This window comes from Coturnix japonica, chromosome 5 (genome assembly GCF_001577835.2).
Source record: "Coturnix japonica isolate 7356 chromosome 5, Coturnix japonica 2.1, whole genome shotgun sequence".
NCBI classification, from domain to species: Eukaryota; Metazoa; Chordata; class Aves; order Galliformes; family Phasianidae; genus Coturnix; species Coturnix japonica.
The window spans coordinates 25,041,981-25,054,826 of NC_029520.1; the positions used below are offsets into that span (position 1 = coordinate 25,041,981).

General features: G+C 45.0%; 1 protein-coding gene across 2 annotated transcripts in view; it reads right to left on the reverse strand.

The window, feature by feature from the left end:
• SUSD6 (sushi domain containing 6) overlaps positions 1-12,846 on the reverse strand; it is a 66,869-nt gene that overhangs the window by 4,992 nt on the left and 49,031 nt on the right. For both annotated transcript variants that reach the window (XM_015864724.1, XM_015864725.2), the window contains exons 5-7: positions 4,958-5,155; positions 2,432-2,570; positions 1,296-1,717 (exon numbers count right to left, since the gene is read on the reverse strand). In XM_015864724.1, coding sequence (XP_015720210.1) covers positions 1,296-1,717; positions 2,432-2,570; positions 4,958-5,155 — 759 coding nt within the window. The remainder of the gene's footprint in view (positions 1-1,295; positions 1,718-2,431; positions 2,571-4,957; positions 5,156-12,846) is intronic.

Consider the following 12,846-nt stretch of genomic DNA (forward strand, 5'->3'; position numbering starts at 1 on the left):
TGCAAGACAGGGTCCCATTTCCATTATGTGACTCTCTTCTTGTCACCATGGCATAGCAGAAGGGACTTCTGGAGGGCCAACCTGCCTCTGCAAGCAGGACCATCACCACCCCTACTCTTAAAAATCTCATATGTCTGGCCCCAAACTGCCCTCCCAGCAGGAAATATTTTCCTAATGCCCAACCTGACTCTGTCAAGTTACACTTCATGTTTCACCAGATTAAGCCCAGCTCCCTCCCAGGCTCCCAACTACCTTGGCAGGCATCCAGCAGTGCCTGCCCAGTTTCCCCACATCCCTCTTAAACTGGGAGGCCCTTCCTTTTTTTTCTCCCCCCCATGACCTCACCAAACTCTTAGTTTCTCAAAACGTCCGAGATGAGTAGTTTCTTGCTACGTCTGGGGTGGCTGAGGATACACAGATAACAACTGCCCTTATCTGACTCCTCCAGTAGCTACAGCTTCCTTGTCTTTGAACCATAAGCTTTACGGTCTTATGCTGCATAGGGCAGCCTGCTACTGTACAGGTTACATCAGAAGTGATATGCGTTTCCAGGCTGTGACAGAACATGACACAGTGCAGAGGTAACACACTGTAATAAGTACACTGTGGACTCTTTTGGGTAAGCACCACTTTTAGGTTTCCACTGTTTATATACTAGAGGTTTAATGCCCATCTCTGGACATGTTGCCATTTCCACCCTTCAGTGGAAATCACCTTTAATTGTTTTCATTGCAAAGCTTCTGGATGGCATAACTAAGGCTGTAGGACTTGGCACCACAGAGTTCTACTCTGAGCTACCTACAAGCCAGTTACATCTCTTTTTTTTTGTCTAAAGACACAGAAATCTCTGCAAAAAGCAATCTTAGCAGCTTCACATTAGCTCTGCCACTGTAAAGTAACTGCTTCAGGGCAGAACAGCGAAGTTAAGAACACAAGAGTCACTAACCATTAAAGAGACTTGCTCTGGACAGTAAGTTCAAACACATCCCTTGTGTTTTCATGTGTTTTCTCACATGCCTGGGCTGCAGCACCACATGTACTGTGACAGTAAGCAGCTTACTAAAATCATCTAAAACTGAAGAAGCTTAAACATTACAAGGGCTTTGTATTTCAAGCGTACCCTCCCACTTCCACCAACTTGTTTTGCACAAATGCAGCTATTTTACTGCCTTTGCATAATGATGCTTGAGGTTGGTATTTCTGTGCAAATCCTTTGCTGAACCAAGATTGAGAAGCAGAACCCCAGCGTACTCTTAAAAGAGTCTCATACAGCACTGCTTGCCCAAGTCACATACCATCTGTGTATTCCTCAGAGGAAGTGAGTGATAAAAGGCTCTGTATGTCACTGCTTTCTGAATCCTGGACTTCTTTTTGTACAGGTCTACTGCTAGCCATGCCAGCTACCCAGGAAGAGGTAGCAGCCTGATGAACAAGAACAGTTTCAGAGCGCTGAGAGCCACTGGCTTCACACAGTCCAGAGTGTCCGGGGGCTTCATCTTCTCTATCAAGCCTACTGCGAACCCCTTGGTCCTGCTGCTGCATCTCTCTGGCTCCGTTTTGCCCAGATCCCTCTGACAGCACAATTTGCACCCGGGAGTCCGAGGGTGGAATGCAGTTCCCTGTGCTGCCATACACTGCTTCTTCATAGGATGGCAAGGCCACTTGGACACCATCCACCATGATAGAGACCTGATCCCCAGACACACCTTGGTCTCGCCTCAAAAAACAAAACAAAACAGCAAAAAAAAAAAAAACAAAGAGGGAAAAGTTGAGCACTTAAATGTTACAGATATTTTTGTTACCAAGAACCCCAGCAGCCTCCCACCTTCACTACAGCAAAATTATAATGCTCACTACAAACATGAATGGTGGAATACTGAAGATAAGCAAGTATGGCTTTGCAGCTCTACTGTGAACTGCCATACACATGACTGGGGCTGTAGTTCAAAGTGACGATGGTTATACCATCTCCCATCTCATCTGCCTCAGTAGCTATGTCTGACAAAGATGGTAACCCAGACATCATCAGGAGGAGGCAGTGAGGCCAGGCAGTCTGCAAAAACCAGACAGCCCTCTGCCTACACAGGTAGCTCACAGCAACAGGTAAAAAGAATTCAGCCACGTAGCTCTAGAGTCTATTAGAGCAATAGCTTAGATATGATACAGGAACACTGCCTCTTCTTTCCTGAAAACCAGACTGTACTGTTGCCAGTCCTTCTCACCAACCTGCCCTTTACAATCCAAACATAGGTTCTAGCCTACCTGAAGTTTCTGACTGAAAACAGCCTCTCGTGGGAATTGCCCCTGACTCACAGGGCAAAAGTAGAGAAGCAGGGTAGTAAAATGAAGGCCCAAACCAAGCACCTTGTCGAGATTCTACTGCAAAAAACCAGGATACCTTGAAGCCTGCCCAAACCCCAGCTACACTTACCTGCTGTGATGGAACGACTTCAGCTTTGGCTGCAACAAAACAAACAGCACAACTAAGAGAAGAATCAGGGCGACAGAGCTTGCGGTGGAGGCTACTATGGATAGCGTGGGTACTCCAATTGTTGGCGGGGAGTCCTTTTCTGCAAAATCAAGAGGAACACAAAATGATTCACTCTTTTAAATTACTGCTGTAGGGAACAAGTAACATTCACATTGTCTTCTCTCAAGAGTTGTACTTGGGTGCAAAGGTGAAGAGCACAAGTTTCTGGTACAGTCAAGGCAGAGCAGTTACCTCCTTCAGAGGAGGGTTCAAAGCATAAGCTGATCCTTCTCCATCAACTATAAAGGAAACGTGAAACAAAACATGCACATATATGTACTTTGGAAAAACATATGGCACACAGAAAAAGGATGCAATCTGGTCATATACAGACAAAGGGAAAGGGGTGGTAAGGGTCATATTATATTTACATCTGGTTGAACAAGAGCTAAAAAAAATGTCCTGATGTCACCACCAAGGTCAGTAATTGTCTAGCATAAAAAGCAGGATATTCTAAGGCCAAACAATAGAAAAAGTTCCAAATAATGGATTTTCTCAACTAATTGAGCAGTTTCCCAAAGGAAGGGAGTGGAAGTCACCTGGCCTGCTGTTATTTAAGATACAAAAGTATTCAGTTTTTTTCTCACACAAACACATGCCACAGGAAATGGAGAAGGAAGGGAGCTGTTGCTTTAAGATGCTGAGTTTTCAGTATTAGATACACATACTCTGTCCACATTATCCCCCCTTGCCCTTTCCTCATCTGTGCTGCGTGACTGTACAAGAAACATTTTGACTTTTAAAGGTCCATAGCAAGGCACAAATACATTAGGAGCTGGCAGAGAAGGGCCTGGAGCTGGCATAGCTGAGCCCTGCACGTCATGCCTAGAATGTCATGCTAGTTCTTTCACCTCCCTAGAGCACATAATTGCCCGTACAAGTTCTGTCTCTGTCCTTAATTTATGTCTTTGGTAGATCTTTACACACCTCAGCACCCCATCAGCAAACACTACTGTCCATTTCAGGAAGTTCCCATCTATGTAATTCTACCATTTCTTTTTGCTACACTTACCACGTTCTCTGGGGAACAGCTGACAAACTGCAAAATAATTACCATATAAAGAGGAAAAAGAACATAAGCAGAAGAAAAAACCTGGAGGACCATTGCTCTTAAGCTATATCCTGGGTATCTTTGGGTATAGCCTGAATGGCATGTCCAAAACAAGTAATAAGGAAAATCTGTTAGCATTTTATCTTCTTTTAGGATTAAACTTATTGGTTCAATTGTTCTGAAAATTCTCTGGAAACAAGTTCAAAAGTAGCCTGAGCTGCCCCCAAGTGAAAACCGCATCTAATGTACTTTTCTTTCTGGTAAAAAGGACTGAGTAAGTATTTTCAAGACTATCCAGGGCGCTACAAATACAGACAGGGAAGAAGGTAGGCAACGAAATTCCTTTAGCCCTGAAGTAAAGCAAGCACCATTGTGTAGGAACACCATACAGAGTTCCACTTGCAAAGCCTTCTTCTGCCGCCTGGGTGCAGCAAGGGGAAAAGGGATCAACGTAGAAAGGAAGCCTGTGCTGGATTTGAAAAGCCTCCTCAGGATCCAGTTGCTGCCAGGTGAACTCCCAGTCTCACTTATTTATACGTCACAGGAAGGAGCTGTTGGAGTGGCCATAACAGATACTGATAGTGTGTTTAGGACAGGACAGGATGTTCCAGAGTTTTCAGATATGCAGTTAGCTCCAGAAGGGCCCTGTAGATGCTTTTGTGTCTATTTCTGATTAAACTAACACATTCTGCTTTATGGATTACAAGATATAGCCTCAGACTGCATGCATCTTGCTGACTCTGGGTGACTGAGCAGTAAAATTCTAACAGCTGGCCAAACTTGAAGAGCAGAAGGATCTTCTCTTTATCCAGTACCCATGCTTTAAATCCAGCAAAGCAGTTGGCAGACAGGAGCTGTACAATTACAATTTTCCTGCAAACCTTTCTACTTTTATGCTTTCATGAAGGAAATCCCATTCAGCTGGGATAGACCCATAAAACAAAAACTGCCCAGCTCTGTGTACTGACATGCATACACATGCGGACAGAAATGTACACCACTGATGGAGGTGCACTGTCAAACCCACCAAGAGCAAAAAATGGAGAGCAGTGAAAATGCTTCAGTTTCAAGGCCTCACCTGTTTCTTGGATGAGAGCTGCCAAAGTAAGATTCCACCTAAGTTACCTGGCTTTACACTACTTCCCACAGGCTTCCCCTTTGCAGGAAGGACTCCACAGTTAGCATCTGATGGGCAGCTACATAAGAGGCATTTCTGATAAAGAGCTATGATTGTAAGCAGCATTTAGAAAACTGCTGGAGCAGTAACCACAGCAGTATGGGTTGCTGCAGCTTAACACTGCCTAAAGTGAATCTGAAAAGCCTGTGTAAAGACCAGTGTAATTCTGAATGTCCCACTGAACAAAATGTGTACTCACCTGGGCTGAGTCTGCAGCTAACTTCCATGGCAGGGTTCCACTCTCCATTCTTACAGGTCAGGTATTTATAGTCTCCTTTCAGCATGTAGCCTTCAACACACAGATACTCTATGACACTGCCTGAAGTCAGAGGGTCGTTGCAAGGACTAGGGTGGCATTTGTAGCCTCCATTCTCAGGTTGTGGTGGCTGGGGACAATCTGGAAAAGACAGAGAGCATCACAATAGTTATCACAGAGGAAGATGTCTGCTACATAACAGATATTGTGCACAGATTAACTTCCACCTAAGAACACACACAAGAAGAAAGATTGTCACACAACAGCGAAAGATACTGCTTAGTTCCACCTCTGATATGTCTTTTGTGACTGCTAAGTACAGCTTATTATCCCAGCTATACAATCTAGTTGGCAGGCAACTGAATGGATGATATTTTCACATGGTGACATTTAAGTTTATTACAACAGGAATTCTGCATAAAAGAGGCCCAGAAAATCCTTGATGTCACCCTTTCCCCACAGCAGTTTCGCGAGTAACTGGGGGGTGAAGCAAACAGCTGGGCTCTCCAATTAGCCTTCCAAGCCTCATATGGAAGAAGGACAAGACCTTCTTCTGAATCTGTAAAACTGGATCAGCTTCTCAAGCTTCACAGAAGAAAATATGTGAAACATTCCTCCAGGTATATTTTGGGGCATGGAGAACCAAGCAACCCACCAACTCTATTCTACCACAGTGTGGTTAGCCAGGCTTGCCCCTAATCCCTGGAGCTTGTGAGAAATCAACCCAGTTAACTGGGTTTTGTGCAAGGCCTAAGGCTGAGAAAACTTTGGAGATACGTTCCACTACAGAACAACAAATCTGCTGCACTGCTACAGTGCAGCTGACCCTTGAACCTAATCATGTGTGTGAACGCATCATAGGCAATGCCTTGTAAATGCCAGAAAACCCTGAGATGAAGTGTTGAGTGAAACCAAAAGCCCTCTGGTATGAGTTCTGCCAGCTTTATAAGCACAATTCAATTTACTTCTTGAGAGAAGAGGTTAACAGGGGTCTAAGAAGCAGCCTTTCACTAAGACTTTGTTCATGAGGAGATTTATTCTTAAATAAGCTTCAGAGAAGCCACCGTCCTGTCCTGGCCCTCCTGAGCACTGACTGTAGCAGCTTCTAAGTTTATTTTTTTTTACTGTGACCATTTTCAATGTTGTAATCAAGGCTTTAACCCTTCGCCTTACAAAGTTAAAAGACGCTTTCACTGAAAGCCTGTCCAACGCAGCCCAGTGACACTCACCACACATTTCACATCTAAGCACTTCTGCAGGACAGAGGTGCTTCCTGCTAAATTGCAAGGACCCGCCTGAGCACTAAAAATGTTCTCAATCATACAGCAAAGTACCTCTCCAAACAATGACAAAGAGCTGTGGGAAAAAACCTCTGTTGCCACAGCAGCAGGGACAGCTTCCCCACATCTTTGATGCCACAGAAGGCATCTGGAATCGCTTAGGAGCCATCTGAGCCCCTTGCCACACTGCCTCGCTTCAGCAGGAATTTTCCCACACATGCACACAAGTTTCCCATTTCCGGATGAGCCCAACAGGCTGGTCCCTCTGTTTTAAGGCCTTCATTAGTCAGCAGATGAGATATGAAGACAAGGCTAGCATGGCTTTCTGCAGGAAGCTTGTCCCTTTGGGTGCTGCAGAGGGTCACACAGAACAATATGTACTGTTGAAGCCCCTCAATCAAATCTTAAGTTGGTAGAGCCATAGAGCTGCTGTACAGAGGGCTGAGGAGCGACCAGCTCAACCCGACCCAATAAAGGAAGCTTGCTGTTTCTCAGCAGCATTCACATGGTCTCTGCTCTCCAGCTGCAGACAACAGAGCTCTGTCACCCACGCGTGCTGAGCTGGCACTCACATATACAGCAGCGGAGCTCTCAAAGGCCTACAAATACCATAGCATAAGCAATCCCATGAGGCCCTTATTTGGCCTCCTTGTGCAAATGCTTTAGGACCAGATCTGCAGTTACGCCACTGCAGACTGGTTTGCTCCCCACCACCTGCACAGGCTGCTCAGCAGCAAAGGAGAGGGGCAGCTGCTCATTATGTACTCAGTCCCTTGACCTAGAGCTGTCCTTGCTCGTGAAAGCCGCAGAGTCAGTCACCCCCTTTTCTTCCTACATCTCCCTGAGGTCATCTGACACCCAAGAACACCACAAACACTCTTTAAAATGCACCTTCACTCTGGCAGAACAGGCCTCTCCTGGCCACACACATGAATGTACGATATAGGCAGAAGGGAAGAGCCATCTATCAGCAGTCTGGAGCGTGGCCATGCTGTGAAGGGGCAATGCAAGGTTTGAGAGCGAAGAACCAGCATATGCAGATACATTTTGGCAAGTTTTCATAAGCAGGTGGCACATGGTGGATACATGAAGCTTCCCAAAAGGTTACAAAATTCCTCTTAAGTTGTGGGACACTTAAGAATAGATACTGTAACCAGACACTCCTTTCCCAACAACATTGGCCTAGATTCTCAGTGGTATTAGCATGTATTTGAAATACAAAGAAACCCAGAGGAGCATCATCATGTCTCTCCTTGAAACAGGTGGTTCTTGGAAGTACCCCAGAGCTCCTGAGACATCTTGAAGCAAACACATGTGCCAGGCACTGAGGAAAAATAGAGGCAAGTTAAGAAGTTATTAACTTCCTAAGGGGTTACTGACATCCCAGGTTTGCATTTGTTCCCAACACCATCATTTGTCATGACCCAAGGATGCAAGGGGCCAGTAGTTTTGAACATTGCAGTCTTTTGCACAAAGAAGGGAGAGCTCTACTCCCCCTAAGGCCCAGTCTCTAAGAGATATTGAAGTTTGACCTCTCCTGAGATCTGATTCTATGATGAAAAGACCAAAGAAAACAGCTTTGTGGGATGACAGAGTGAAGGGGTAACGTATTCAAAACAGAAGAAGCACAGCTGAGCCCCGAACTCTGCAAGCAGAATCCAGAGATGAGCAGATTTCCCAAGCCCATGCAGGATCAGACTGTTGTGTCAAGAAATAAGCACAATACAGCCCATTTGCACATATAACATAAAATCAAAATATACTTAAATGTGACCAGACCATTACCACAGATGCATGAAAGCTCCACAGCACTGACACTCTTAGTGCAGACACATTATACTGCACCAGCATTGACAAAGGCATCTCACCTCAGCTGTGGTTCTTCGCACTCTTTTTGTTTCTTGTTGTAAGCACCATCTCTCAGATCCCAGCAGGGGTCTTATATCTCTTTCTACACCAAACTCTCAAACTGTATTTCAGCCACTCACCTCCTTTGCTGAGTAGTCTGACCCCACAGAGATGATGAAAACCAAACCCTCCTCAATGTAATACATTCTTACAGGAAAGCAAATACTAATCATCATCTGCTGGAGCGCATAACTAGGTTTGTATCTAAGCGATAATAAACCACTGCATTGCTCACCTTACGTAGGTGGACAGATTGGGAAAACATTGCTCAACAAAGGGATGTTGTGCACTGAACATAGTAGAATTTATTATACTTCCCCACAGCAAGGCACAAAAAAAAAAATCACTAAAGGTAGGACAGGAACAGTTTTGACTAATCAAAGTTGAGGCTCATATTATAGCCAGTCCATATTCCAATAACTTTAGAAGGAAGCAGGACTGGGCCTCATGTCAGCTCCTCAAAGACTACATGTGTGTTCCAGCATGCTTGATGATCTTCATGGCAGCATCCTAGGAAGCTTATCAGTCCACGGAGAAGCATTCTGGAAACAGCAGGGGGGAAATTATGTGACTTCTGCTATCTCCAGCAGGAAGCTAGTCCTTTTTTTAAGAGAGGATTGCTAGGATTGCTGCCCAGCCTTCAGATTCATATGCTGCAGTTCCACAACTCCCCCTCCCCACCCTTGACACCAGGCAAAGTATAACCCCACTGCCAACATAGAAGACAACTCCTTGGCTGGCTACTTTAATAAGTGCCCAGTTCAGATCTGTTAGCATCTCCTGGCCTTCCATAGGTAGATCAGAAGCAGAAAATGCTAAGCTGATCTTCTTTGTTCTTCTTTTTCCTCACCTTTAAGATTTACTCCATTTAACTGATGTTATCAAGACTCAGAAGAAAAACATCCTACAAACAAAAACCACTCTCCTGGTCTAACAAGCTGTATACTCCCCTGGACAGTCTGGCTAAACCTGTCGTGATTGTTTCATACCATTGCCTAAGTGTCCAACCTGGTGAGCAAACAGCTTTGTGAAAGAGAACACGGAAGCACCCAGTTACAAACTGTTCCTGTACTAGAGGCTGTATGATTTGCTCCATGGTGCTGTTTGTTCTCTCAGAAGGCTGATGCTAACTTTACTGTGCTATATTGGCTTCCCTACAGCAGGATTTTCACTGAGCAGCTTAAGGAAGATTGCCTTCCCTTTTTGTCTCTGTTTATGAGTCCTGTCACACAGATGAGTTTCCCCTCCTGGCCTCAGTCTCTGCCTCTGCCTGTTTACCTTATTTGCTACAGAAAATACTGCAGAGGCAAGGATTGCTTCCCCACGAGCCTCTGATTCTCTGAAACACAGCCATCTTTATTCTCTCAGGCAGGACTTTCCACTAGCTATAGAAACAGCACTTCTAGAAAGGCATCCAAAATAAATACAAGATAGGGATATCATCCAATTACTTGCCCCTGCTGCAGAGGCCTCCAATTTTCAAGTCGGATAATTTGTGAGTCTGCATCATCTCAGTAAGACAGAAGGAACTGCAAAAGCTATTACTAACTTCTGGCAAGGATCTTCAAAAGCCCCAGTCTCCAGGGCACTCTTGAGAGTAATCCTCCTCCTCTACTCCTCTCAGCCTGGGTCCTGCCAGTTAAACGGGCGGTCAGAAGCACCAACTGAAGCATTATGCAGACACTGCCCTTTTTCAGCACCTCAGACCCAAGGTTCAAGTTCAATTCACACCACACTGAAAATAATAGTCAGGTTCACTGCTTCTCTCCAGTTAGCGCCCTGAATTGGCCTGCAGCAATAGCCTTCCTTTTTTTCCCCCCTCACATGTATTATTTAAGTTCATCTAGACTTCTTTTTTACAAAATATTTTGGTTTTTTTACAATACAAATGTGACAGCCTGATGCAGGCAGCCAAATGGAGGGCTGGGAACACAAGTCGGAGACCAGCAGTAGTACTGGTTTTGGCTTGTGGAGGGTCTGGTAATTCAAACAGAGTGCTGTCCATGGATCCTACTCAGGAGTGGCACCAAACATTAGTTTCGCCTTGGGAAGCCACTGAATGAATTTGCTAGCAAGAGCTCTGTCTGTATTTGCTATTTGCAGAAGAGACATTGTTTTCTCTCTTTTCAGAGTTTCGATTATCACCAGCAGGGCACTACCTGACCTCTGCACTAATCTCCTGGTTGTTTGGTAAGCCAATAAGGAAACAATTTAACCCACCCTTTGCCCGTTCCTGGATCTCTTTATTTATTGGACGTATTCCCAACCTCTGTCACTGGTATTCAGAGAAGCATGAATGCAGCCCAACCAGATAAAAGGCGTCACTGCTGTCCTTAGCCACAGCAGTGGGGTAACCAGCCAGAGTTGCCAAGCTCACTTAGCAGCTTCTTGAGCAACAACAAAGGCAACAGACCAGCCTCCCAGAGCCTGCAGACAGACTGGAGTGCCTCAGCTGATACCTAACACAACAAACTGCAAGTTCTCATGCAAATCAAAACCTGTTTGGTTTTTAAAATTTAAGCATTTTCTGCCCCCCTCCTGGATAAGTGATTGTTTCATACCTTGCCAGATCACTACGGTAGGGCAGACCCCTACCTACCAGTGCGATGAACTTAAAAAGAACTACATACCTGAGAGGAAAAAACAAACACAACAGAAAAACACAAATCTAAAGGAACGCATACAACCAGCACATTATTTTCAGCATTCCCTAGTAGCAGATAGAAATCTATTGTCCATGTTAGCTTGTTTTCTCAGGATGACTTCATCCATGACCCACAGAGTCTGGGCTTGCTGCCTTGCGCAGGAAAAATACCATATACCTATTTGATTCAGAGAGCACACTGGCCAACTACAAGACTTCTCTAACAAGAGCTCCTGCTGTGTCACTCTCTTGGGCAGAGAGGCACAACCAGCACTACTGCAGCACGACAACAACTGCAGAATAAAACTTTTATTGAGCTCCTCTCTTTGGGTCAAGACTTTTCCTTATAAGCCAGGCCCTTCAGGCACGTGTACATCTGGGTTTGTGTTTGGTTCCAGGACTCTTCTGCAGAAAAGATGATGGCATGAAGGACCGGCCAACTTTGCTTTCTGTGTGAAACCCAGACAGACAACATCCTTGTTTCTCTCTCTTCTGTCATGCACACAGAGTAGCCTACACACAGCAGAAAAAAACTTGCAGAAACCTCTTCTTAAAGCAGCAGTTTAATTTTAGCAAGAAGCAAGCCTGCATCAATTTTTATCCAGCTTGCTACATCAATAAACACCATCTTATGCCAAAGCTGAACTGTATCCCAGGCAGCTGGTTTGCAGAGAAGCACCACCTAGATAGGCTTTGATCACACTGCTGCATCTTCCTTCTTGCTGAGAAAGCAATGACAAGGAAACGCATGAGGCAATAAATGCAAAAACCAGTCACCTCCACCCACACACTCCAGCTGGTCAGAGCACAGCTCCATTCCTGAGTGCTAAATACCTTCAGGTTTCCAACCAGTCACATTTGCCTGGATGCACTGAAAAGCTTTCAGCAGCACAGCAGTTTCCCCTTACACACAAGCTGCTCCTGCACTGTTCTCCTTAGTTCAGGCATTCAGATTAATACCAATGTTAGGCTAGGAAATGGCTTATCGAGAATTTCATGGATAAACGTCACTGCAGGTAACAGCAGGTCTGTGCTGAACACAAAGAACCTCATGCTTTGGACTAGAATTTCTCCTGGCAGGCTGGCTCTGAGAAGCACAGCAATGATCTGCGAGGTGGTTGCACTCAGGGACTTGTATTTGAGATGCAACCCTCTTCCAACATCCAGCATTTAAGCCCAAGTGAGATTAACTTTAACTGCAGTAGACGTTTGTGTGTTATTAGAAAGCCTCTGCCATAAGGAATGGATAGGTCTTCCAGGAATTAAACATGCTCTGCTGACCTTCCATGAAGCTCAGGAGATTTTTTCCTCATTACTCAAGTGTGCTAGCCTGCATGTTTTAACTATACACATATACACACAGAAGCTACAGATACAACACCTGAAAAGAGATCCACACCGAAACAGTGGCGTTTCTAACCAGAGGCTAAACATCCGCACCATAAAAACAGACAATCAGATGACCAAGATTTCCACTGATCTCTATTTTTTTCCTGACGGCGATGGGGCCTGGAACCAGGGCAACAGATTTTGACCCTTCTCCTTTCTAGCACACTGGCTGTCTCTAGCACACGAGCAGATGGGTCATTTCCCAGAGGGGCAAACCTGAGACGGCAGCTGCTGTCAGAGCCCAGCCACAACAGCTGAGGCTAAAGAACCTCTTTATATGCTACTTACAGGAAGCAGAAGTCAATAAAAAGCCTCTATTGTGAGCACACACATTTCTAGTCGACCCTGTCCCTAAAATATTTTAAGCCTTCCTAAAAACATACTGCAAAACATAACTCTCCTTTGGGCTCAGTGTATTGAGCAGAGGCCAAAGTCCACTGAAAAATCAGCTCTCTGTATTTACCGGCCCCACATGCTGCTTACTCTGAAGTCAGTGACAGCATATCAAACTGAGCAGGGCAGGAGCCTTTACTGAGACGGTACAGTCTCCCCAGCAAGGCCATACTCTGAAGAGGAGGCTTATTTTTCCTAATATCATAATATGGGTAAAT